This window comes from Pleurodeles waltl, chromosome 8, assembly GCF_031143425.1.
Source record: "Pleurodeles waltl isolate 20211129_DDA chromosome 8, aPleWal1.hap1.20221129, whole genome shotgun sequence".
NCBI classification, from domain to species: domain Eukaryota; kingdom Metazoa; phylum Chordata; class Amphibia; order Caudata; family Salamandridae; genus Pleurodeles; species Pleurodeles waltl.
The window spans coordinates 1,149,257,776-1,149,284,924 of NC_090447.1; the positions used below are offsets into that span (position 1 = coordinate 1,149,257,776).

The 27,149-nt window shown below is 44.0% G+C and overlaps 1 protein-coding gene across 1 annotated transcript in view; it reads left to right on the plus strand.

The window, feature by feature from the left end:
• Positions 1-22,450: 22,450 nt before the first annotated feature.
• Positions 22,451-27,149, plus strand: part of SUCLA2 (succinate-CoA ligase ADP-forming subunit beta) — a 440,896-nt gene continuing 436,197 nt past the window's right edge. Inside the window, exon 1 of the mRNA XM_069205385.1 lies at positions 22,451-22,623. Within this exon, the coding sequence (XP_069061486.1) occupies positions 22,498-22,623 (126 nt within the window). The 5' untranslated portion in view covers positions 22,451-22,497. The remainder of the gene's footprint in view (positions 22,624-27,149) is intronic.

Sequence of the window (27,149 nt, forward strand, 5' to 3'; positions counted from 1 at the left end):
ATAGTTTGAGGGACACGGCTGTTCTCAGCGGGCTCTCCTGTAGTCTCAGATCTTTCTTGACTGATCTCTGACTCTGAGACTTCTCCTCTTGAAGTTGCTGTACCGGAATTTTCAAGTTCCTCTTCAACAGGACACGTTACCTTTTTTCTATGGCTGGCATGTATCCAGTTGGGAACCCCGGCACACTTCACAGCAGTAGTGGTCGTCAATATCACTTGATATGGCCCTTTCCAACGCGGCTCAAGACACGATTTTCTTACGTGCTTCTTGACAACCACCCAATCTCCAGCTTGCAGAGAGTGTCCTGGTTTGCCGATTGGTGGTAACGTGTTAGCTTCCACCTGGTGAGAGAAAGAGCGAATCACGTCAGCCAATCTTTTGCAGTAATCCAACACCATATCATCTGTAATATTCACTAGTGCATTTGCAGGTACCGCCGGTAACCTCATTGCTCTGCCCATGAGGATTTCATGTGGGGACAATCCCGTTTTCTTATCTGGCGTGTTTCTCATAGACATCAGCACTAGAGGTAATGCATCTGGCCATTTCATGTTTGTTGCTGCACACATTTTTGCTATTCTTGATTTCAAAGTACCATTCATCTGCTCGACTAGTCCTGAGGCTTCAGGGCGATAGCTACAATGCAGCTTTTGTTCAATGTTGAGTGCGGCACACAGAAGTTTAATCACCTCATTGTCGAAGTGTCTTCCCCTATCTGATTCTATAGAAACCGGAAACCCGAACCTGGGTATTAATTCTCTGAGTAGTAGTTTTGCAACTGTAAGACTGTCATTCCTACGTGTGGGATATGCCTCAATCCAATGGCTAAAAACACACACAATCACCAACACGTACCTCAAACCTCCGCAAACAGGCATTTCAATGAAATCCATTTGTATTTTATTAAATGGACCACCAGCTCTCCCAATGTGGCTCAAAATTACCACGGTTCCTTTTCCAGCGTTCATCTGTTGACAGATGACGCACCTGTGACAAGTAATTTCTGCGGCATGTCTGAATTTAGGATTGAACCAATCAATCTTAAAGGATCTGATCATGGCATCTCTTCCTAAATGTGCCTGCCCGTGATACAATCGGGCAAATTGTGACAGAAGACTGTTTGGCAAAACCAGTTTTCCCTCTTCTGACACCCAAATATCATCTGCTCTTTGTACACACTGCATTTTCTGGCAGGAACGTTTTTCTTCTTTGCTAACGTGGCTTTGTAATGTCTTTAATTCGTCTAAAGTATCAACCACTCGTAATGCTAGACTTAAGGTTGTGTCATTCTCAGGTTGTGGTAACAGTTCCCACTGCTCTTTAAAAGATATACAGTTTAATGCACAAAATCTGGCAACTTGGTCTGCATAACCATTCCCCATTGACACAAAGTCTTGTGATCTGGTGTGAGCACTGCACTTCACCACGGCAATTTCGAGAGGCAACTGAATCGCATGTAACAAATCTCTTATTTGTTCTCCATTTTTCACTGGTGAATCAGAGGATGTCATGAACCCTCTCTGTGACCAGAGTTGACCAAAATCATGTACAATTCCAAATCCGTATCTGCTGTCTGTATAGATTGTGACTTTCAGATTTACAGCAGCATGGCAGGCTTTTGTGAGAGCTATCAATTCTGCCACCTGTGCAGAAAACACTTTCTCGAGCCAGGAGGCCTCGACTATACCAGATATGGTACATACTGCATAACCAGCTCTCAATGTTCCTGTTGAATCTCTTAGGCAGGACCCATCAACGAACATAATGCAATCGTTTTCCTCTAACTGCGTATCTTTTATATCTGAGCGAGGTTTGGTACTGAGCTCAGTCACCTCCAGACAATCATGCTCAAACTCTTCCCCGTCTTTTATTTCTGTATTCTCATTGGGAAGTAGAGTTGCCGGGTTCAGTACAGTGCACCTTTTCAATGTGACATTGGGTGACCCCAGAATAATTGTCTCATATTTGGTAAGTCGTGCATTTGTCATGTGTTGTGTCTTAGTTCATGTCAGCAGAATTTCAACAGAATGTGGAACCAATACTGTCAAAGGGTATCCCATGACTATGCCCTCACATTGTGAAAGGCTTTGACCAACTGCTGCAACTGCTCGCAAACAACCCGGTAAGGCTGCTGCGACAGGGTCCAAAGTAGCTGAAAAATATGCTACAGGGCGATTTGCATCTCCATGGACCTGTGTTAAAACAGACAAAGAACAAGCATCACGTTCATGACAGAACAACAACAATGGTTTCTCATAATCAGGCATTCCTAATGCTGGAGCCCTGCACATGCACTCTTTCAGCTCTAAAAATGACTCAAGCTCTTCTTTTGTCAATGTGATTGTGTATGGTTCATCCTTAACTTCTTTTCCTGTCAGTTTTGTTAATGGTTTTGAAATGATCGAGAAGTTGGGTATCCACTGGCGACAGTAGCCCACCATTCCCAAGAACATCCTGACATCTCTCTTTGTTGTTGGGGGATTCATTTGTAAAACAGCTGTTATTCTCTCTTTTGATATTCTTCGGGACCCTTTTTCAATCAGATGCCCCAAATACTTCACTTCTTTTTGACAGTACTGCAGCTTTTTAGGTGACACCTTATGTCCGTTTTTCCCTAAATGGTTCAATAATGCAATGGTATCATATTTGCAGCTGTCTTTGGTTTTGGATGCAATCAACAAATCATCAATGTACTGTACAAGAGTCGAATTGTAAGGCAGTACAAGAGGTTCCAAATCCTTCGCCAATATCTGATTGAAGATGGATGGTGACTCAGAAAACCCCTGAGGAATTCTGCACCAACTGTACACCTTATCCAGGAATTTGAAACTGAACAAAAACTGGCTGTCTTCGTGAAGTGGTATCGATAAAAACGCTTGTGATAGGTCTACTACGGTAAACCATTCAGCATCACAAGGAACCTGGAATATTATTACCGCTGGGTTGGGAACCACAGGGCAGCATTTTATCACAATTTCGTTTATTTTTCTCAAATCCTGCACAATTCGAACTTTTCCACAGGGCTTTCTTAAACCCATAATTGGAGAGTTACACGGACTGCTCAGGACCTCTTTCAAAACTCCCTGTCTGAGAAAATCCGCAATTATCTGTGTCACTTCAATAAGGACAGCCTGAGTCATGTGATATTGTGGCACTTGTGGGAACACTGCATTCGGCTTTATCTGCACCTTGACTGGACCTACTCCCTTGATTAATCCAACCTCCTTTCCAGTCAAATCCCACACCTTCTCTGTTACCGATCCTTGCAGATCAGCAGGTAGATCGATCAAGGTAAACACTGGGAAAAGAGTAATTAGAGGGTAATCTTCATTCATCTCTTCTCCTTCTTCTATGAGTTGACCCTCATCTCCCTCATCATCACTGTTTGTCTGTACCTCTATTTCACCATTGGAACAGGTAATCGAACATTTGGTTTTGCATAATAAGTCTCTTCCTAATAAGGATACTGGGCTTGAGTCGCATACAACAAATCTATGCAGGCCCTAAAATTTCCGATTTCAACCTGCACTGGGTCAGTGATTGGATTAGTCAGGTACTGGTTAGCCACACCAACCACTCGTATGGTGCGTCCCGAGAGAGGTAATCTTGGTACCTCTGCACTGCGAACCGTAGAGCGTGTGGCTCCTGTATCGACTAAAAATGAGACTTTGTAGCCCATTACTTTTTCCCTCCACATATGGGCCTCTCCGGTCTACCTCTAAGGATGCTGCGAGTCTGCACTCTTCACTGTCTGAGCTGTCATCTGACCAATCCTCATTCATATCATTTTCACCTCGTAATGGGAATTGTTGTACAGTGTTGTTTTGGTTTGTTACCTGACCTGTGACCTGTTGAGGAAGCGTCACCTGTTGCTGTCCCATCGGAGCCAGGGGTAACTGCATTTGCTGTCTAGGCACCATAGGGATCTGCTGTTGTATTGGTTGTACTGACACTGTTTGGAAACGCGGCATTTGCATTTGCTGCATAGGTTGCACCCCTGACATTTGCACCAAATTATTTTGATAGTTTTGATTCTGGTGTCTTATTCTTGGACCTCGTGAATTTTGTAGTGTACCGGCATTAATACTCTGCTGAACCGTACCATCCTGCATTATATTCGGACAAGCCCCTTTTCCAATGTCCCAAGCCCCCGCACGCATGACATGGTGACATCTTTTTCACTCCTTGACCATCATTTTGAATAACAACATTATTCATGTCCGAACCACGGTTCACAAACCCTCGACCTCTACCTCTCGGCTGTGCCTGAAACACACCATTCAAATGCGGTTGTTGCTGTATCATTTGCTGAACACTATTTCCCTGTATTCCAGCCTGTGCAGCCCTTATCTGCATCACCATCACTTTCTCCTTCAACTTTTTCTGCTTCAACTCAATTTCGTCACTACAGTATTTCGCGTACTGTAATACTTCATCAATCGGTTTAGCTTGCCAACAAATCAAATGATTTTTAATCATTTGGCTGACCTCCGGTCTCAGCCCTTCGACGAATCTGAACACAAGATGATTCATGTCCTTCGGTTCAATTGTTTCAGTACCACTATAATGTTTGAATGCCTTTAACAACCTTTCATAATATGCATGTATTGACTCTTTAACCTCTTGAGAGGTCCGGTCGATTTTCTGACAATCAGTTACCTTCGGCGACACCTTTTGTTTCAAAAACTCAATTACTTTATGATAATATTTCATCACCTCTTCAGAAGGTGCTCCAGTCACTTTATCCCTTGCTGGTTCCTTTGTGGGCCAATCTACCCCTCTCTTACACTCGAGCCACTAGTCTGGCGGAACAATAATCTCAAACAAGGTATTTAAGTCTTCCCAGAGACATTTCGCAAGCTTCACGAATCTATCTGTCTGTTGATACCACTCAATCGGTTTTTCTCTTAACCTAAGATAATCATTCGTAAAAGACAAAATGTCTCCCCTGGACCAAGGCACATGCACCAAAACACCACCAGCTGTTTCTCTCATAGGTAGGATTTTCACCGTCTCTAAATTTGGTGTGACTGTTGTTTCATTAGATCCTGGACTATCTCTTTTTCCCTTATCTCTTTTCTTTACCCATCGGCCTTCCCATTTCTCTAGTGCACCCCAAATTTGTGCGCTTTGCAGCAACTCTTTCAAATGTGTCTTCATGCCTGCAGATCTCATGTGTTCAAAATCCTTCGTGTCAAAATCTAATCTGTAACTCCGTTTCAAATGTTTCGTGTTTCCAATGTCGATATTGTATTTGTCTGCCAAATTCGTTAATTTCTGGTGTACTTTGCCTACCTCTTTGGTAATTTTAGGGCATAAGTACCTTAATTCTGCCTCAGTGTAAGACTCCAACCTATTTACTCCTATTGTTCCATCCACCAATTCAGCAGCTTCTGCTCCTAGTCGTACTAGATTTAGGTATTCATCTTGTTTTTCTTTTTCAGGTTCGATTGTAGTCGCTGTAGTCTTTTGTGATGTGCAAGTTTTCTCTAACCACTCATTTAACTGTTGTACTGTAAAACCCTGCAGTGAAATGTTCCCTGCATGTATCATTGGAGTGTATGAGGTATTTGTACTCATAGTTTGGGGAGTCAGGACTCCCAACCCTGCTTGTTGCATTGCCTCAAGAGGTGCCCCTATTGGACTGAGGTCCATTAAGGGTCTTGATTGTTCGCAAACCTGTCCTCCCTGGGCCATTATTTGAGGAGTTCTAATAGGCCCTCCTCTTATCGTTTCATGAGTCATAACCCCCTGTTCGCGTGTCCCTGTTTTCTCCTGTGCATATAATGGTACTGGGGGACCAACAGTAATAGGTAGTGATATAGCGGCAGGTGTCTGGCCTGATCCCAAGCTTCTTGGAGCGGCGACACCATAGGTCTGCTCTAATAATCCTGGTGCAGGTTCTTTCAATGGACCCGCTACTGGGTTATACCCAGGTATCAGTTGTGGTGGTTGTGACACTAACTGTGGAGTTGACTCAATCTGTATTAACCTTGGCTTTGTATATATCGGGTCTGGCGGTACCACCAAGTTCGTAGTAGTCTCGAGTACTGGGACATCGGGGTAAATTCTTTTTATCTGTGGTGGAGGCTGTAACTGTATCAGCGAGTCTGGTGCAGTGGGTACACTGACACCATTCTGTATCAAAGCTGTATCGCTAGTCTGCGCTGTATTAGTAACACCCTTCTCCTTTGTCTGGTTCCCAGGATCCAAGCCAGTACTTGGAGCACTGTCGTTCACCGCGTATGGTGGCGGACGATCATGTAACAATCTATCCATAAACGCCTCATCATCTGAATCATCCTCTTCTTCCCAGGACCTTTTATTCTCTTTGAGTTTGCCTGAATCTTTGTCAGTTTTGCAAGAAGCTTTCTTTCCCTGTGTCTCCTCTCCCTGTGTTATTGCCGGAAACAACTTTAACCCATTCACTATTCCTCGTCTCCACATTTATTTCTCATTATCCCACCTAGCCTCTGCATAGGATTTTTCTGCCCTTGTCAATCTTCTGTGAAATCTTTCTTGTCTATGTTTAAGAGCCATCAGGTCCCAAATTGCCAAAGCCTCATATTGTGCCGGTCTTGGAGGTGGTTTCTGCGTACTTAACATCCACCTAAAATTTTCTAACACCTTTTGATTAAATGTTCCATGTTCCGGAAACGCTAGACACCCCTCTTTCTCTGTTAGTTTGCGCCATTGTTTTATCCATAAACACGGTGCAACACCCTTTTCCTCCATAACCGTGTAAGCTGGTGTACCCTCAGGTGGTGTAGGTTCCCCATCAGTTGCAACAATATACACATCTCCTTTCAAAGCGCTTTTGAATGCCTTAACAAAATTAATTTTATTTTATATTTAATCAGAAAAATGGCTTAGTTCCCAGGACACTCTTCACCTACCCTTTGCTCAACCTATTGCCTCTCACGGACGGCAACCAATCCGTGCGCGACCCCTCTCGACATCTGACCTATCCCAGCGCGGCACCACTGACGTCACACTCACACACACTGCAGCTGACAAAGTCTTGCGGCTTGTCCACACCTCGCTAACTCCTTACAACTCATACAAACTAATGCGAATTATTGCTAGCACTTAAATGACAACACAAATCTGCCGGTTTACTACAGGAAGGGTAACACATTCGCTTCAGAACTTTACAGAGATTTCACTTGAAGCCTCGGCCGCTACTTTCTCCTTCTCAGTTCCCTCATACGCAAGCAGAATTCGACCTGCAAATCCTACTCTCGACTTGTCAATGACTCCTTCTAGTGCACTTTAGAACTTGTCAAATCTCCATCGAAGGTTTCACACATGCATCATAACTCGAAACTTGACTTGTCAACCACGCCCGATTGACCTACTAAACCGCACAGATTACAACATAAACCAGTTTAACATCATACTCCGGAGTCTTAGACCTCAATAGGCCCGTATACAACAACCAACCACGTGGATAATTTTGAGCAACAAGCGCTGCATTCACATGAAGTACGCCGACTTCCCTACTCTCATGCTGTGGAGTACGCCCACTCCTTCTAAACAACACTTAATTTGGCCTAATCGCACTCAAATATTCACAATCACCTGCAAAGTGCATAAGATTTAATAAGCGCAAAAGACCCTAACCACACATACTATGGCGCCGAGAACATTCCCAACTCATTTAGGCAGGCTCCGAGATCCCGGGAAAGCCATGGCGAATCTAGCAACTCATCATTTCTCCAAATTGTATTATCACAAGAAAACAATTAAACTCCGTCCTAGGTCCCCAAGGGCCAAAGCGTACTCTGCTACCAGAACTGTAAACGCGTCCGTCTATGTCAATTTATACACATCAGGACTCGTTTTAGGACGATGAATCTTTGGGCCCAGTGGTGAGACACCGTAGGACGAGATAACTGATCAATATATCAATCAATATGTCAATAACATTGTCAATAGTTAACACCAAAATATATCTTACTTTAGTCATTAATAAACCTTCGGCGCAATCATGACCTTTCAGTCACGAATAACCACACCTTAATGGAGTTTTATGAATTTTATTCCCTATTGATTACAATCTAATAGCAAAAGCATCAATCTCAAAGCCAGGAAGCATATAAGCACAGTCACACGATGACAACCATAATAAGCTTTCAATAATGCATAGATCAGTAGCATAGATAATCAGATGGATATAAGCGAATCATAATACATCGAATGTTCTAAGATACTAGTTCAGCATAGCATCACGTCAGTCACGTCGGTTTGTCAGTCAAAATGAAAACCTCGTCTAACCTCTAATTAGCATTAGCATGTTGGGCTTCATGCAAAACAATTTGAACACCAATTTGGAAAACATCTAACTAAGGTCTCTAATCAAAACATACAGCAGTTGGTACCTAGAAAGAAAAGGCAAATAAATGAATTTTCATTAGCAACGTTATAATTACCCTCCTCCGATTAGGTCAGCATTCAGGATCAGTCTTCGTCTTCAGGACATCAGTTAGATCGCCGTCAGTCTATCTAAGTTAAAGGCAAAGACACTCTCCTCATAAGGAGAAAAGTGTAAGGGGCAGTCTATGGGCAAAGATGGTTTTCTCTAAGTCTCAGGTCACCAAATAGAGTGACAGAGTTTCGAGATGCAATCGATATCATTTCCTACCTAATGACCGTTTGTCTCCTGTGTCATGGGTTTTTATCCCTTTTCCGTGATTCATTCCCCCAAAATTCTATTGGTCAGTCAATACACCCCACCATTGTTAACCTATCAAATTATACATTAAGTAATGCATTTTGTCTTTTTTGATAAAACTTTATGTTCTAATTGGTCATCATAATTGACGTATTTTCGTAGGTGGCTCCTCCGGGATTACTTCATTGTCTTTATACGTATCAGGTCAAAAGTTCTCTTCTTCTCGCTCCATCGTCCTTGGAAGTGTCCCTTAATGTTTCGAAGCACATAACTTTATACTAAAAGCTGCTAGCATGCGGATGAGAAAATCTGGAATTGTTGCGAACTATTGAAGAAAAAGAACAATCGCTGGGTCATGGTCTTTTACAAGTTAGCACACTGAAGAGACAGAAGAATACACTTTAATATGAGAGCTACACAGCTTTGCTTGACTCATGCTAACTTAAGATATACGAGTTCTAATGAATGCAGTTTTATACGTTTTAATGTGCACAGTTTTAGCAATCTATGAACTATTATTTCTTATAGTTGACATTAGTTTACACACATAAAATCCTTTATGTTAATTAATATATTTCAATGAATATTTTATTTAATGTAGCATTGTTAATCATAAGCATTTCACGTCTATAATATGTAATAAAAAACTACGCTCTCTCACCAGCAAAGAGGAGAAACACTCTTGGCTCAAAATGCAATGCGTGCAGAGATCTGATGATCTATGGGTTTCAGAAGAGGGTGAAATGGTTTTGCCAAACAGTCTTTTGTCACAGTTTGTGAGGTCTTACCATGGTCAAGCACATGTTGGGAGAGATGCAATGATCAGATTGTTCAAAGTCGATTGGTTCAATCTGAAATTCAGACAAGCTGCAGAAGTTATCTGTCACAGGTGCATTATCTGTCAGCAGATGAATGCGGGGAAAGGGACTGTGGTGAATTTAAGCCACACTGGTAGAGCAGGAGGTCCATTTAGCAGAATGCAGATTGATTTTATTCAGATGCCTGTATGTGGTGGTCTGAGGTACGTGTTAGTGATTGTGTGCATTTTCAGTCACTGGATTGAAGCTTACCCTACACATAGAAATGACAGTCTCACAGTAGCGAAGCTACTGCTTAGGGAGTTGATACCATGTTTCGGATTTCCGATCTCTTAGAATCAGATAGGGGAAGTCACTTCAACAATGAGGTGATTAAGCTCTTGTGTGCTGCCCTGAACATTGAACAGAAATTACACTGTAGTTATCGCCCTGAAGCATCAGGATTAGTGGAGCAGATGAATGGTACCTTGAAGTTGAGAATGGCAAAGATGTGTGCAGCCACAAATTTGAAATGGCCAGATGCATTGCCCTTAGTGCTGATGTCAATGAGAAACACACCCGACAAGAAAACAGGACTGTCTCCTAATGAAATTCTTATGGGCCGAGCTGTGAGATTGCCCGCAGTGTCTGCAAATGCTCTTGTGAATATCACGGATGATATGGTGTTGGACTATTGCAAGGGTCTGGCTGACGTGGTCCGCTCTTTCTCTCACCAGGTGGAAGCTACCACATTGCCACCGATAACTGATCCAGGTCACACCCTGAAAGCCGGTGACTGGGTTGTTGTCAAGAAACACGTGTGGAAGTTGTGTTTGGAGCCACGTTGGAAGGGGCCGTATCAAGTAATACTGACAACTACTACTGCTGTGAAATGTGCAGGACTTCCAAACTGGATCCATGCCAGTCACACAAAGAAGGGGACGTGTTGAACTGATGAGGAACTCGAATTGTCGAAAATAAAAGCTGCAGAGAAGGAAGTCTCAGGGCCGGAGAGTAATCAAAGGGGAACTGAGACTGAAGGAGAGCCCATTGAGGATGGCTTGGTCACTCAAACAGCAAACGAAATACAGAGGGGTGACGGTGAGCGTAGCTCAACTGAGGCGCCAGGAGGACTGACCCAAAGAGAGGTTCTCCCAGAAGCAGACAGATACGGGTTTGAAGTTGAGCCCTTGACAGACCCTGAAGGCGAGGGAGGTGAGGTAGAAGGAGGTCAAAGTGTTCTGACTCCTCCTGAGCCGCTTGCAGATCCATCAAGAGAAAACACCATAGCACAAGAGGAGGGCACTGTTCAACATCCTGAAAGGTCGAGCGGCAGGGGATCACTTAAAGGAGATAATTGGCAGAACAACAAGCTGCAAAGGAGAAAGTGGTCCTTAATGAAACAATAGAAGAAGAAATTGACACAACAAGGAAAGAAGATCTCAGTGAAGAAGAGTTTCAGGGTGACCGCAAACTGAAAAGAAAGAGAGTTGCAAACAGGAGGTACGCAGGCCCTAAATGGGCTTGTGCAACATCAGCTGAGTGGCAACAAGAATTCTTGGCATTCTATTTTGATCGAGAAATTCCAGGTCAATATTACGGCACCTGAATTCAACCATAAAAGGAGACTGTGTTAAATTGAAAATAAATAGAGAAAGGAACCTGAGAAAAGAAACTGATAAATTACCGGATGTGACACTGTTAACATGAATTGACTCTGAAAAAACGATTATGAGAAGCTGCTAACCTGATTTGACAAAGGGTCATGGGAGTGAGTGAAACGCTGTAAATACTTGCCAAGAGAGAGACTTTGCACGAAGAAGAAAAAAAAAAAAAAAAAAAGAGCTTTTAAATCTTCCTCAAGTTGATTGTTTGCTTTATATTATTCTGCTCTCTGATTCTTTACAGATCATGAATAACACTAGAAATAATAATAATAATAGGGGTAGGATTTGTAGATGGTTGAGTGTTATTTTGGGTGTTGGTTGTGCAATAATAATTATAGGTGTGATTGTGGGAATGCCCTTGGTGGATAAGAGTGCGACTAACAATGCTCCAACTCCTGAGACTGCTACACTAACACCATGGGAGAGGTTTGAGCAGGATACGAAGTATTTGCATGAGGGAACTAATACAAAAAAGGAACTATCTACTAATGTCTTCTATCGCTTGCTGAATGAGTATGTTGAAACAATGGATGCGAAGAACTGCTATGTGTGCACGAAAATTCCTTTGTCAGTACAAGAAGGGGTTACTTATCATAGTTTGCCGCTTACCTATGGAATAAGCTGTAGTTTGCTATAAACAAGATTCTATAATCAAGAACATGTTCAATACTTCTATTCTAATCTAGATGTAGTGTTTTCTTTTGTGCCTATAATTGAGTTTCTAAATAAAATAGCTAAGGAACATAACATAAAAATAGTGAGGGATTTCTTTGAGCCAACACTTACATTTGGGACAGCTTATGTGCACCGCAATAATCTAACATGCTTACTAACGCCTGTAGAGAAGAGCTTCTTAGATCACACTGATAATAGAAGAAAAGCGTTAAAGGAAAAGCTAGAAAATGGATTAGAAAAATGAACGTTTACAAATGATTATGCTTATAGTGCAATAAAGACGCAAGGCAAGCTAGCTATAGATGCATTACACGTAGAAAAGCTTTGTATATATAGGCCAAGATCTGAGCATGACACTTTATTTGTCGGAACGAGTGAGTGCAGACATGTGTTTTTGTTTCAGAGTAAGTGGACGTTCATGTTAAATGGACAGGATCCAGCGATCTCTGGGATCTATTACATATGTGGACTTAATGCTTATTACCGTCTTCCAAAGGGATGGTATGGGACATGTTATTTGTGAATAGTTTTCCCAAAGATTTACCAAATTGATGACTTAAGGCAACTTCCTAAAATGTCTGAATTATATCATACTAGACAAAAGAGAGAGACAGCAGCTGCTGTCGTATGTGATATATTTGGAGCCATAATTCCTTCAGTGGGGGTTATCTTAAACTTCATAAAGATTCGAAAGTTGTCTACTATTGCGGCTAACATGCTGACAAACTTCACAGGGGCTATACTCCTGATGGATACTGAACTTGCTGCAGAGAGGGCTATGATTCTTCAAAACCGGCTTGCTTTAGACATTCTTTTAGCGAAGAGTGGTGGAGTCTGTAAGATGCTTAATGAGCGCCACTGTTGTGCATTCATTCCTGACAATAGTAATAAGATTAGGAGTATGCTTACTAACCTAACAAGAGATAGTACAGATTTGAAAGAGCTGAAGGAACCTGGAGTTTGGGAAAAGGTTGGAAAGCAAATTGCAAAGTAGGGAATTTGTTTAGTAGTATTTGGAATGGGATACTTGCAAAAATAATAGGGGGTATATTGATAGATTGTTCTAGCTTGTTTATTCAGACTATGGTTATCATGCAAAATTACTAAAAAAATAGAGAAAAATTGGCAAATCACAATAAAAGGAAAGAGGAAAAGAAAAAGGAGAAAATATTCAAAGAAACTTATGAAAAATTAAGGAGGGGAGAAGAAATTGAAATTGCGTAATTTAAGAAAGTGAAAGGTTGTGAAGGGAAAGGTTTTGTGTGATGACAAGTGTCATCAGAGGAGGGATTGTTGGAGCGTAGCTCTTATAATCAAAATTAAGATGAAATGTTTATGAACTAATGCATAATAATGCCGCATAGAAAACATATAAATGTGTTTTTACTAAACGTGAGTTTGAAATGTGCCCACGGGTAGTGGCCGCCAATATATATGGGGACTAATAAAATTGACTAAGAAAGAGTTATTGATGCACTAATGTATGATTTTGTATTAGTATTAAGAGCTATATGTTAAGGTTTTGTTAATTAATTCACTAGGCCTTAGTTAGCAGAAGTTGGGCCTAGCTGCCCGGTTTCATATTAAATGTGTTTTTCTAACGTGCAGTGTGCTGACTTGCTGAAGGACAAGTAATCGTATTTTTCCAGAAGCTAGAAGATGAGGGTAACTGTAGTAGATCCGTTCTCATGAAACTCGACTTGCTCAAAGAAACGTTCTTGCTGAATGCAACAGTGTAGACTCGTTACAGGTACAAGGTCGCCTAAACCGGTATAGACAATGGGACTACTGACTGGGGATGCGAGAGGACCACGAGAGTATGAAATCATACCGGACATTCTACCCGTTGAAGACGTAAATCACCAGAACCAATAAACTACGTGAGAACTGTTATGAGGTGACAATTTTGATGGTACCACTGGAAACCCATTGGATGGAGATAGTGGGGTGCCAAACCTCCCCAATTAGGAATTAGGGGACTGTACAACAGAAAAGGGATAAAAACCTTTGACACGAGGAGCCATTAGGAGATGCCATTGTGAACTTTTGCTATGACCCAGACACTTTGTCACCCTACCTAGAGACTTTGCTGTTTGACTCTTTAAACCATACTCACCCTTATCTTGCCCGTTCTATACTTCTCCTCCTTATGAGGGAAGTGTCCCTACTTACCCAGTCTTGCTGAACTTTGCTGTGTTTCCTGGCTGATGGCGAATCAACTGATGTCCTGAGGACAAAGATTGACTCTGTATGCTGACCCATTACGGAGGGTAACTATATGATGATGAAATTGTAATTGTCTGTTTGCCTTTCCTTTCTAGGTACCAACTGCTTCTTTTGACAGAGACCATAGTTAGATGTTTTCTAAATTTGTGTTGCTAAATTTTTTTGCATGAAGCCCAACTTGCCAATGCTAATTCGAGGCTAGTTAAGGGGTTCACTAATCGGACGCAAATAGACAAATGACTGAATCAATGCTTTGTTGAATAATGCGCTAATGATACTCTGCTAAGGTTAACCTATATTGACGTCGTGTTATGTTCTAATGTTTGTGATCTTTGCTTTGATGAAATCTTATTTGAGTTGCCATATTATGACAATGCTGATGTGTTTCATGGTTTTGAGACTAATAAACCTGCTAGTACAATTGTAATCAATAGGGTATAAACATCATAAAATCGTACTAAACTAGTGTGGTTATTCATGACTGAAAGGTCTTGGTGGTTTCCGAGTCTTATTAATGTTATTGATTAAACTAATTGACTTGTTGTGGTGACTATTGATGACGTTATTGACTTGCTTGACATGTTGATCAGTTATCTCGTCTTAAGGTGTCTTCAATCAGGGTCAAAAGATTAATCGGCCTAAAACGAGCCCCAGAGTGAGTAAATTATTTAGATTGGGACGCGTTAACAAAGGCCTTAGAAACATTCTCGTACCCATTTTGAAATCGAGAGCTTCATTAGCAAATGCTAGGATATGCACAATTCTAACATAATCTTTATTTCAAATACGTATGAATTTTCTTTTTACAGTGTTAATGCTATGCTTAAAACTCTGAGGCACTAACTACAGAAATAATTAAAATGACTATGTATCGAGGGATCCTCTTGCTGGTTCAAGTTAAGCTATTTCTAATAACAGCACGCTGAGTGGTCGTGATTAACCTCTTCTGTGCCTTGGACGAGATGATCTCGTCCAAGGCTACAGTTCCCCTGTGCCTTGGACGAGATCATCTCGTCCATGGCACAGGGGAACTTGGGGGCGCGCTAGCGCGCCCCCCGTGCACCCCCCTTCCCCCCCCAAGTCGGGGATGGAAGGGGAAGACCTTCCCCTTCCACCCCCGACCCCCCCCACCCCCCCCTGTGACGTCAGCGCGCGCGCGCGCGCGCTGATGTGTCACAGGGGCCTCCCTCGTCGCGCTGGAAGCTCTGCTTCCAGCGCGATTGAAAAAGAAATGCAAAAGCATTTCTTTTTCAATCACTTGGGAGGCCCGGAGGGGCTTCAAAGGGAAGGAAAAGTATTTCCTTCCCTTTGAAGTCCCTCCGAGGGTTTCAAAAGCCGGATTGCTTGCAATCCGGTTTTTGAAACCCCACTAGACACCAGGGATTTTTTTTTTTTTCGTAGAAATTGACAAAAGGGAGCGACCCCTTGGGCAAGGGTCGCTCCCAGGGGGGGAATTTTTTTGAAAAGGCCTTTTCTGCCCCCCCTGGGGGCAGATCGGCCTTATTAGGCCGATCTGCCCCCAGGGGGGGCAGAAACCTCTAGGCACCAGGGACCATTTTTTTTTTTTTTTTTTTCATTTTTTTTTTATTGAGGTGGGGAGCGACCCCTTAGGCAAGGGTCGTTCCCCTTGGGGGAAAATTATATTTTGGCCATTTCTGCCCCCCTTGGGGGCAGATTGGCCTATTTTGATGAGGCCAATCTGCCCCCAACGGGGGTAGAAACCACTAGACACCAGGGATTTTTTTTATGTTTTATTGTTATTGACAAAAGGGAGCGACCCCTTGGGCAAGGGTCGCTCCCAGGGGGGCATATTTTCGGGAAGGCCTTTTCTGCCCCCCCTGGGGGCAGATCGGCCTACTATTAGGCCGATCTGCCCCCAGGGGGGGCAGAAACCTCTAGGCACCAGGGACCATTTTTTTTGTTTTTGTTTCATTTTTTCTTTTTTTTTGGTGGGGAGCGACCCCTTAGGCAAGGGTCGCTCCCCTTGGGGGAAAATTATATTTTGCCCATTTCTGCCCCCCTTGGGGGCAGATTGGCCTATTTTGATGAGGCCAATCTGCCCCCAAGGGGGGTAGAAACCACTAGACACCAGGGAGTTTTTTCTTTGCGTGAATTTCACGCAAAGGGAGCGACCACTTAGGCAAGGGTCGCTCCCTGGGGGGGAGGGGAATTTATTTTAGGCCATTTCTGCCCCCCCTATTATTAGGCCGATCTGCCCCCAGGGGGGGAAGAAACCTCTAGGCGCCAGGGCAAATGTTTTTTTTGTGTTTTTTTTTTTTGTTCTTTTTTTTTTTTTTTAGAGATGGGGAGCGACCCATCAGGCAAGGGTCGCTCCCCTGGGGGGCAAATTGTATTTAGACCATTTCTGCCCCCCTGGGGGCAGATTGGCCGATTTTAGGTCAATCTGCCCCCAAGGGGGCAGAAACCACTAGGCACCGGGGATTTGTTTTTTGGCGCCAATGTCACGCAGGGGGAGCGACCCCGTAGGCAAGGGTCGCTCCCGGGGGGGGGGGGGGGGGGTTGGGGGGGGCAAATTTATTTTAGGCCATTTCTGCCCCCCCGGGGGACAGATCGGCCTATTATTAGGCCGAACTGCCCCCGGGGGGGGCAGAACACTCTAGGCGCCAGGGCAATTTTTTTTGTGTGTGTTTTTTTTTTGTTGTTTCTTTTTTTAGAGATGGGGAGCGACCCATCAGGCAAGGGTCGCTCCCCTGGGGGGGGCAAATTGTATTTAGACCATTTCTGCCCCCCTGGGGGCAGATTGGCCAATTTTAGGTCAATCTGCCCCCAAGGGGGCAGAAACCACTAGGCACCGGGGATTTGTTTTTTGGCGCCAATGTCACGCAGGGGGAGCGACCCCGTAGGCAAGGGTCGCTCCCTGGGGGGGGGGTGGGGGTTGGGGGGGCAAATTTATTTTAGGCCATTTCTGCCCCCCCGGGGGACAGATCGGCCTATTATTAGGCCGAACTGCCCCCGGGGGGGGGCAGAACACTCTAGGCGCCAGGGCAATTTTTTTTTTTGTGTTTTTTTTTTTTGTTGTTTCTTTTTTTAGAGATGGGGAGCGACCCATCAGGCAAGGGTCGCTCCCCTGGGGGGCAAATTGTATTTAGACCATTTCTGCCCCCCTGGGGGCAGATTGGCCAATTTTAGGTCAATCTGCCCCCAAGGGGGCAGAAATCACTAGGCACCGGGGATTTGTTTTTTGGCGCCAATGTCACGCAGGGGGAGCGACCCCGTAGGCAAGGGTCGCTCCCGGGGGGGGGGTGGGGGTTGGGGGGGCAAATTTATTTTAGGCCATTTCTGCCCCCCCGGGGGACAGATCGGCCTATTATTAGGCCGAACTGCCCCCGGGGGGGGGGCAGAACACTCTAGGCGCCAGGGCAATTTTTTTTTTGTGTGTTTTTTTTTGTTGTTTCTTTTTTTAGAGATGGGGAGCGACCCATCAGGCAAGGGTCGCTCCCCTGGGGGGGCAAATTGTATTTAGACCATTTCTGCCCCCCTGGGGGCAGATTGGCCAATTTTAGGTCAATCTGCCCCCAAGGGGGCAGAAACCACTAGGCACCGGGGATTTGTTTTTTGGCGCCAATGTCACGCAGGGGGAGCGACCCCGTAGGCAAGGGTCGCTCCCGGGGGGGGGATGGGGGTTGGGGGGGCAAATTTATTTTAGGCCATTTCTGCCCCCCCGGGGGGCAGATCGGCCTATCATTAGGCCGATCTGCCCCCGGGGGGGCAGAAACCTCTAGGCGCCAGGGGAATTTTTCTTTTTTTTCTTTGTTTTTTTTTTTTTAGAGATGGGGAGCGACCCATCAGGCAAAAGTCGCTCCCCTGGGGGACAAATTGTATTTAGGCCATTTCTGCCCCCCTTGGGGGCAGATTGGCTGAGTTTAGGTCAACCTGCCCCCAAGGGGGCAGAAACCACTAGGCACCGGGGATTTGTTTTTTGGTGCCAATGTCACGCAGGGGGAGCGACCCCGTAGGCAAGGGTCGCTCCCGGCGGGGGAGGGTGGGGGTTGGGGGGGCAAATTTATTTTAGGGCATTTCTGCCCCCCCCCCCCCCTGGGGCCGGCTGAGCTACAGGCCAAACACCACAGGTAGGCACCTTGCAAAAAACACCTCTGTTTTCTGCGAAAAAATATGTTGTGTCCACGTTGTGTTTTGGGCCATTTCCTTTTGTGGGCGCTAGGCCTACCCACAGAAGTGATGTACCATTTTTATCGAGAGACTTAGGGGAACGCTGGGTGGAAGGAAATTTGTGGCTCCTCTCAGATTCCAGAACTTTCTGTCACCGAAATGAGAGGAAAAAGTGTTTTTTGGGCCAAATTTTGATGTTTGCAAAGGATTCTGGGTAACATAACCTGGTCAGAGCCCCGCAAGTCACCCCATCTTGGATTCCCCTGGGTTTCTAGTTTTCAAAAATGCACTGGTTTGCTAGGTTTCCTCAGGTGTCGGCTGAGCTACAGGCCAAAATCCACAGGTAGGCACTGCTTTTTATAAAAAAATGTGATGTGTCCACGTTGTGTTTTGGGCCCTTTCCTTTCGTGGGCGCTAGTCCTACCCACACAAGTGAGGTATCATTTTTATCGGGAGACTTGGGGGAACGCTGGGTAGAAGGAAATTTGTGGCTCCTCTCAGATTCTAGAACTTTCTGCCACAGAAATGTGAGTAACGTGTATTTTTAGCCAAATTTTGAGGTTTGCAAAGGATTCTGGGTAACAGAACCTGGTCCGAGCCCCGCAAGTCACCCCTCCTTGGATTCCCCTAGGTCTCTAGTTTTCAGAAATGCACAGGTTTGGTAGGTTTCCCTAGGTGCCGGCTGAGCTAGAGGCCAAAATCTACAGGTAGGCACTTCGCAAAAAACACCTCTGTTTTTTTCCAAAATTTAGGATGTGTCCACGTTGCGCTTTGGGGTGTTTCCTGTCGCCGGCGCTAGGCCTACCCACGCAAGTGAGGTATCATTTTTATCGGGAGACTTGGGGGAACGCTGGGTGGAAGGAAATTTGTAGCTCCTCTCAGATTCCAGAACTTTCTGCCACAGAAATGTGAGGGACATGTGTTTTTTTAGCCAAATTTTGAGGTTTGCAAAGGATTCTGGGTAACAGAACCTGGTCCGAGCCCCGCAAGTCACCCCTCCTTGGATTCCCCTAGGTCTCTAGTTTTCAGAAATGCACAGGTTTGGTAGGTTTCCCTAGGTGCCGGCTGAGCTAGAGGCCAAAATCTACAGGTAGGCACTTCGCAAAAAACACCTCTGTTTTTTTCCAAAATTTAGGATGTGTCCACGTTGCGCTTTGGGGTGTTTCCTGTCGCCGGCGCTAGGCCTACCCACGCAAGTGAGGTATCATTTTTATCGGGAGACTTGGGGGAACGCTGGGTGGAAGGAAATTTGTAGCTCCTCTCAGATTCCAGAACTTTCTGCCACAGAAATGTGAGGGACATGTGTTTTTTTAGCCAAATTTTGAGGTTTGCAAAGGATTCTGGGTAACAGAACCTGGTCCGAGCCCCGCAAGTCACCCCTCCTTGGATTCCCCTAGGTCTCTAGTTTTCAGAAATGCACAGGTTTGGTAGGTTTCCCTAGGTGCCGGCTGAGCTAGAGGCCAAAATCTACAGGTAGTCACTTTGCTAAAAACAGCTCTGTTTTCTGTGATATGTCCACGTTGTGTTTTGGGGCATATCCTGTCGCGGGCGCTAGGCCTACCCACACAAGTGAGGTATCATTTTTATCGGGAGACGTGGGGGAACGCTGGGTGGAAGGAAATTTGTGGCTCCTCTCAGATTCCAGAACTTTCTGCCACAGAAATGTGAGGAACATGTGTTTTTTTAGCCAAATTTTGAGATTTGCAAAGGATTCTGGGTAACAGAACCTGGTCTGAGCCCCGCAAGTCACCCCTCCTTGGATTCCCCTAGGTCTCTAGTTTTCAGAAATGCACAGGTTTGGTAGGTTTCCCTAGGTGGCGGCTGAGCTAGAGGCCAAAATCTACAGGTAGTCACTTTGCTAAAAACAGCTCTGTTTTCTGTGATATGTCCACGTTGTGTTTTGGGGCATATCCTGTCGCGGGCGCTAGGCCTACCCACACAAGTGAGGTATCATTTTTATCGGGAGACGTGGGGGAACGCTGGGTGGAAGGAAATTTGTGGCTCCTCTCAGATTCCAGAACTTTCTGCCACAGAAATGTGAGGAACATGTGTTTTTTTAGCCAAATTTTGAGGTTTGCAAAGGATTCTGGGTAACAGAACCTGGTCCGAGCCCCGCAAGTCACCCCTCCTTGGATTCCCCTAGGTCTCTAGTTTTCAGAAATGCACAGGATTGGTAGGTTTCCCTAGGTGGCGGCTGAGCTAGAGGCCAAAATCTACAGGTAGTCACTTTGCTAAAAACAGCTCTGTTTTCTGTGATATGTCCACGTTGTGTTTTGGGGCATATCCTGTCGCGGGCGCTAGGCCTACCCACACAAGTGAGGTATCATTTTTATCGGGAGACGTGGGGGAACGCTGGGTGGAAGGAAATTTGTGGCTCCTCTCAGATTCCAGAACTTTCTGCCACAGAAATGTGAGGAACATGTGTTTTTTTAGCCAAATTTTGAGGTTTGCAAAGGATTCTGGGTAACAGAACCTGGTCCGAGCCACACAAGTCACCCCTCCTTGGATTCCCCTAGGTCTCTAGTTTTCAGAAATGTACAGGTTTGGTAGGTTTCCCTAGGTGGCGGCTGAGCTAGAGGCCAAAATCTACAGGTAGTCACTTTGCTAAAAACAGCTCTGTTTTCTGTGATGTGTCCACGTTGTGTTTTGGGGCATATCCTGTCGCGGGTGCTAGGCCTACCCACACAAGTGAGGTATCATTTTTATCGGGAGACGTGGGGGAACGCTGGGTGGAAGGAAATTTGTGGCTCCTCTCAGATTCCAGAACTTTCTGCCACAGAAATGTGAGGAACATGTGTTTTTTTAGCCAAATTTTGAGGTTTGCAAAGGATTCTGGGTAACAGAACCTGGTCCAAGCCACACAAGTCACCCCTCCTTGGATTACCCTAGGTCTCTAGTTTTCAGAAATGCACAGGTTTGGTAGGTTTCCCTAGGTGGCGGCTGAGCTAGAGGCCAAAATCTACAGGTAGTCACTTTGCTAAAAACAGCTCTGTTTTCTGTGATGTGTCCACGTTGTGTTTTGGGGCATATCCCGTCGCGGGTGCTAGGCCTACCCACACAAGTGAGGTACCATTTTTATCGGGAGACTTGGGGGAACATAGATTAGCAAAACAAGTACTATTGCCCCTTGTCTTTCTCTACATTTTTTCCTTCCAAATATAGGAGTGTGTGTAAAAAAGACATCTATTTGAGAAATTCCCTGTAATTCACGTGCTACTATGGTCACCCCGGAATTCAGAGATGTGCAAATAACCACTGCTCCTCAACACCTTATCTTGTGCCCTTTTTGGAAATGCAAAGGTTTTCTTGATAGCAATTTTTTACTCCTTATATTTCAGCAAATGAATTGCTGTATACCCGGTATAGAATGAAAACGCCCTGCAGGGTGCAGCTCATTTATTGGCTCTGGGTTCCTCGGGTTCTTGATGAACCTACAAACCCTATATATCCCCGCAACCAGAGGAGTCCAGCAGACGTAACGGTATATTGCTTTCGATAATCTGACATTGCAGGGAAAAGTTACAGAGTAAAACGTAGAGAAAAATTGATGGTTTTTTCACCTCAATTTCAATATTTTTCTTTTTCAGCTGTTATTTTCTGTAGGAAACCCTTGTAGGATCTACACAAATGACCCCTTGCTGAATTCAGAATTTTGTCTACTTTTCAGAAATGTTTAGGTTTCTGGGATCCAGCATTGGTTTCATGACCATTCCTGTCACTGACTGGAAGGAGGCTGAAAGCACAAAAAATTGCACAAATGGGGTATGCCCCAGTAAAATGCCAAAATTGTGTTGAAAAATTGGGTTTTCGGATTCAAGTCTGCCTGTTCCTGAAAGCTGGGAAGCTGCTGAGTTTAGCACCGCAGACCCTTTGTTGATGCCATTTTCAGGGGAAAAACCACAAGCCTTCTTCTGCAGCCCCTTTTTCCAATTTTTTTGAAAAAAACGAAATTTTCACTGTATTTTGGCCAATTTCTTGGCCTCCTTCAGGGGAACCCACAAAGTCTGGGTACCTTTAGAATCCCTAGGATGTTGGAAAAAAAGGACGCAAATTTGGCTTGGTTAGCTTATGTGGACAAAAAGTTATGAGGGCCTAAGCGCGAACTGCCCCAAATAGGCAAAAAAGGGCCTGGCACAGGAGGGGGAAAAGGCCTGGCAGCGAAGGGGTTAAAGCCAGTGTAAGCTGAAGGCGGGATTCGGTCCGTTTGACAGAAACGGGACCCCAACCAAAGTAACTCGGATAAACGTCATAGCTGAGACCTTCAGTTCCCAGGACATCATGTCCGGGGCCTGTGTTGCCCTTCCTTGTTTCCGTTCCGGGTTCGCGCATGCGCGCTGTGCTGACAGTGGCTCTGAGTGCAGCAGAGATGGCGGCCTCCATGCTATGCTGCCGGCTCACGGCGGGGCTCAGGAAGCAGAGCACCCGTACCACCTTGAGTGTGGCAGCCGCTAAGGTAACTCATGGAGAAGGTAGAGAGCGAGGTCCATTTGGTGAGAAAGCTGAGGATGTTCCCCATTTCCGAACTCCCGTACTGCCAAGTGACCCTCTACAAGGTGGAGGGCGCCCTTCAGGTTTGAGGGGGGCGAGCACGGCGCCGAGAGTTGCTGCGGGCCGAGCTGCAGAAGGGTGCGCCCGCTAGAGTTCCGAGAGGGAAGCTCCATTGCCCTACCGCAGGGTGCTGGGTCCGGCCCAGGTTACTACTCTGGGAAGTCAGCTGAGAGTGAATTGGGAAATGCGCTGCAGTCAGGGAGTTGTGAATACCCAATCAAAACGTTGTATGGACTGACAACAGTTGGAAGAGTTTGCAAGCGTAGAAACGGCTGAATATCTGCCTCTAATAACATTGAACCAGGGTTACTACACGTGACGCGATGGTAAACTTAGTCGCAAGAGCGGGTCTTCGCCTCTATCGAAGGCTTTTCGCAGAATGTCAAAAGGCAGGTGTCTCTATGTCTCCGGCATAGCAGCTGTTTACGGCGTCTTTTGCACTTGTCCAGTTCAGTGACTTACGGTGCGTTATGCCCGCTTCTTGTTCCATTTACAAATAGTGAACCTCGATGGTGTAGGTTGCAATCAGCGTGATTTCATAGTTGAATAATACGAAAACAAAATGTGGGATTGCAAAGGAAGTCCAGAATGCCGACTCAAATTATGCACAAATAAATAACTTCTAGATCACGTTACACTTCTTGCAGCTTTTTTGGGCAGTAGCTGGAAAGGTCAAGCAAGACATTCCCACTGCTTGTTTTACGTCTCCCAAGGGTAAAGCTCCTTCACCCTGCCGTCTTATTTCGGCGCTGTTTTGGGCAGCTGATGTCATACCAGCCCCCCGCCCCCGCCTTTTCTGGGGAAAGATCCTTTGAGCAGTCATTAGGAAACAGCTCGTGTTAAGGCAAAATACTAAGGATCAACCAAACCCCATAATTCAAGGGATGTTTACAATTAGTCGGTTACATTTGGGGTATCATTTAATCCGCGTATTTTGTTATTGCTTTTTGCATTTCTTAAGTACTCCTACGATCAAGCTCTTTTTTTTGTTTTTTTACCCAATTTTATTAGCATCATATGGAGTAAAGAGAACACAGCTTTATTATCTGTTACAGCACGAGTAAGATCATGTTCTTTTTGATGTTTCAGATTTATCCTTTTCTGTTTTAATGTTTCACGACATTGTTTTTTGCTTCGCAGCAAGTTTTTATTAAGATAAAGCACAGATCATCATCTGCTGATAGTATTTGCTATTTGCCTTGTGATTTTCAGGTCTTTGAGTGCATAAATTCGGAGTAGCTTTTTTCAGCACAACATTTTATTGGCATTTCCCAGCATATCGACATTATTGGTCGATCATCTAGTGCATCTGGATACGTCCTTTTTAAAAACATGTACAGGATTAATATACGCCAATAACACTGAATTAACGATTACATAAGAAAGCTGCTGTTTACCTCTTATCTCCAGCAGCATCACAATAGTGTTATTTTAAAATATCCCATCCATCTTCCCCAGCGTGTATCGTGCATTTGCAGACATCCACATGCCCTGTGTTTTACAGTTTCTGCCAATTAAGTTCCATTATTTCCAGCTAATGTTATGGCTTGTTGGGGTCGCTGTCCTAGACTTACAGTAGTTAGCTATATCACGCTTCGCCATTAGCAGTTCGAGTCTTGTCACGCGTTGTACCACGTCATTCATTACCCCAAAAAGTAAAATTTTAGGAGCAAACTACATGGGGTATTGTTCCCTGTGGCGCCCTACAACTTAAATGGTTGGCAATGTGCACTTATTTATTTCCCCCAGTCTGTAGGTATGCTGGGCGTATTTTAGATGAAATTATTCTCGGCTAGTTTAGTGATGTTCTTACTTTCTTTCGCACCCACCTCTGCTGCAGATGCCTTCTTTCTTTAATTTGCGTACCTCCAAATCTCTGTTACTTTTTACTAAAGTTTCCCCGATTTACCAAAAAACATAAAAAACTACCTTTTCAGGCTAGACTTGACCGAAAGTAAGGTCTAGATTCCGAATGCGCCTACCATCCTGCTGTTGGCCTAACATCGTTTCTTCTTGCACCCTCTTGAACGATATTGGTGGTCGTGTATTTGTTGTCTGTGCTATATGAGCCAACTCGCCAGTCTGTTTTATCGTAGTGTTTAGAAGTGGCTGAAAGGTTATTTCTAGGCACTATACCAAATAACTTGCTGACTGCAATTGCTATTTGCTTCAAGTTTGCATTGATGACGTGTTTCGGGTTCTCAGTCGACCCTGCGTTTTGTTTCTGTGCTTCACATTGCTTGCATTCACGTTGATGGAGAACTAATGTTCTGTCAGTGTACCTCTTGGAATTGACATTTACAGCCTTTACTTGGCCGCAGATATATATAATATACAAACAATCAATAGTAACCAACACTCCCAGATAGTGTGTTCGGCACAAAATATAGGCATTTGAACAAATGCAGTTAGGTAGCTTTTATTTAAGGTTCATACAGCCGTAGTACCACTTGCGAATTCCAGTAGAAACGACAATAACGGAAAACAAATTGTTAAACCATAGTATAAATTGTAAAGATTTTCATTTTCTGGAAAGTGACCCCTGCGTGGGCGGTGGCTATGTCAACGTCAGGCATTTACATCATTTGATTCTCAGAACAGTATTTTTCCCTAAGGCCATTAACTGGACAATCTGTTCAGACATAATTTCTGATGTTTATCATTCGAAGAACCGCAATCTTTTTTTAGCCCTAGGGACGTTTATTTGCTACAGGACTTAATTGTGCGGCAAACAGGGTTTATCCGAAAAGGGTTTTGGAGAGTTACAGCGGTTCCTGTTTTACTTATGTTTTCATGGTTTCAAAATTTTCTCTAGTTTGCTGTCATAACAGAGACTTCTTACTTTTGGGTTTTCCGAGACACTTTTGCTGCTAATTTTAGCCCTACTCCAAAAGAATACTATCTGATTTCATTTGTGTTTAGAGGAAGGTTAATTGGCACCAGTTATTATAGCTGTTGTTATTTTGACCATGGTGTTAATTTCAAGAACTGTGGAGATGGGTTCGCTTTTAAAGCACTTTGTAAATACCGGTTCTGCTGTGTAGTTGTGCCATGTGCAGAAATGCAGACTTGTTTCAAGTAACACACCTCAGGGTGAGGCGTAATATGCGGGCCAACCGATTATTGCATTGGCTCTCTTTTTATGTCATATTACCCAGGAGAAATTTCGAAATAACTTAAGAAAATGGGTGTGTTTAATTACAACTCTGATTTTGACTTGTGTTCAGTCTTAAGATGTGATTTCCTCGCTACACAGAATGAGCAACAAAAAAGGCTTGTGGACATTGCAGAACCATTTTAATGTTTCTCCAACTTCTATGCACCATTGATAACTGTTATCCACAGAATTACTTGAAAGTAGTATTAGGGAAATCGTGTCATGCAGATGTAATGGTTGTTGGTGTAGCATATCTTGGCTGTATCACCTCGTGGCACAGGTTTTTATTGTCACATGTAGGTGCAAAATCACCCTTGGTACAACATCCTAAAGAGTTTGGGAATAATAAAATCTATTAATTACATTGAAATGTAATTTTAAAATTGCTGAACTAAAGGTGCTGTGGACCGTATTAATTGACTAGAACAGGGTCTCTTTGGAACTCCCCGTTCCCATATCCCATCTCAGTCTTACAGACAGAGATTCCAAATCATCATCATCTAATGTTGCCAAAAACAGCTGATACAATGCTCTAATGGTAGCTGCCACAGGGCCACTTCTCAAAATCTACCTTCGTTTTTCTTTTCCCCCAAATCTATCTTTACAATGTTGAAATTAGACAATTTTCGATGTATAGAACATTATAGAAATTTGTCCTCGGAAGAGCTTACTCTGCCTGCAGTTCCTATAAAGCCCGAATAATATCCTTGTGATGATTCTAAATGACCCAGATGTGAATCTAAGCAAGCGGGGGACATTCACCTGTTTGCATGTTGTAATGTGCTAAGATGATTCTGGTATTCAGCGATTGATAAACTAAGGACCATTACAAATTTAAAGGTAACAATAACAACACATGATTGGTCTTGATAAGAACATTCCAGATACAGCTAAGGGTGTTTGTTTAATTGCCAGTTGGAAGTAATTGGATTATTATTTGGAGTGTGTAACTACCAACCTCAAGGAATAATCACAGTGCTTGTCAAGGTGAATCCTTAAAGTCCTTAAATTACCCTGAGTTCAACTGCCTGGTAGCGATGGTACAGAGCAGGCATGCTTAACGTAGAACACTATGTTTAAAGTATTTATGCAGTGCCAAAACAGTAATAGTCAAAGTGAAAAGCAATAAAATAAAAAAAGAATCCCAGAGTTAGAAAAACAGAAGATTTTTTTTGATAAAGTAGTTTTTATTATTATTTTGCAAACAAGTAGAATAACTACGATACAAACATTTAAAACATGATACCAACAGGCACACTAAACATGGTCAATCC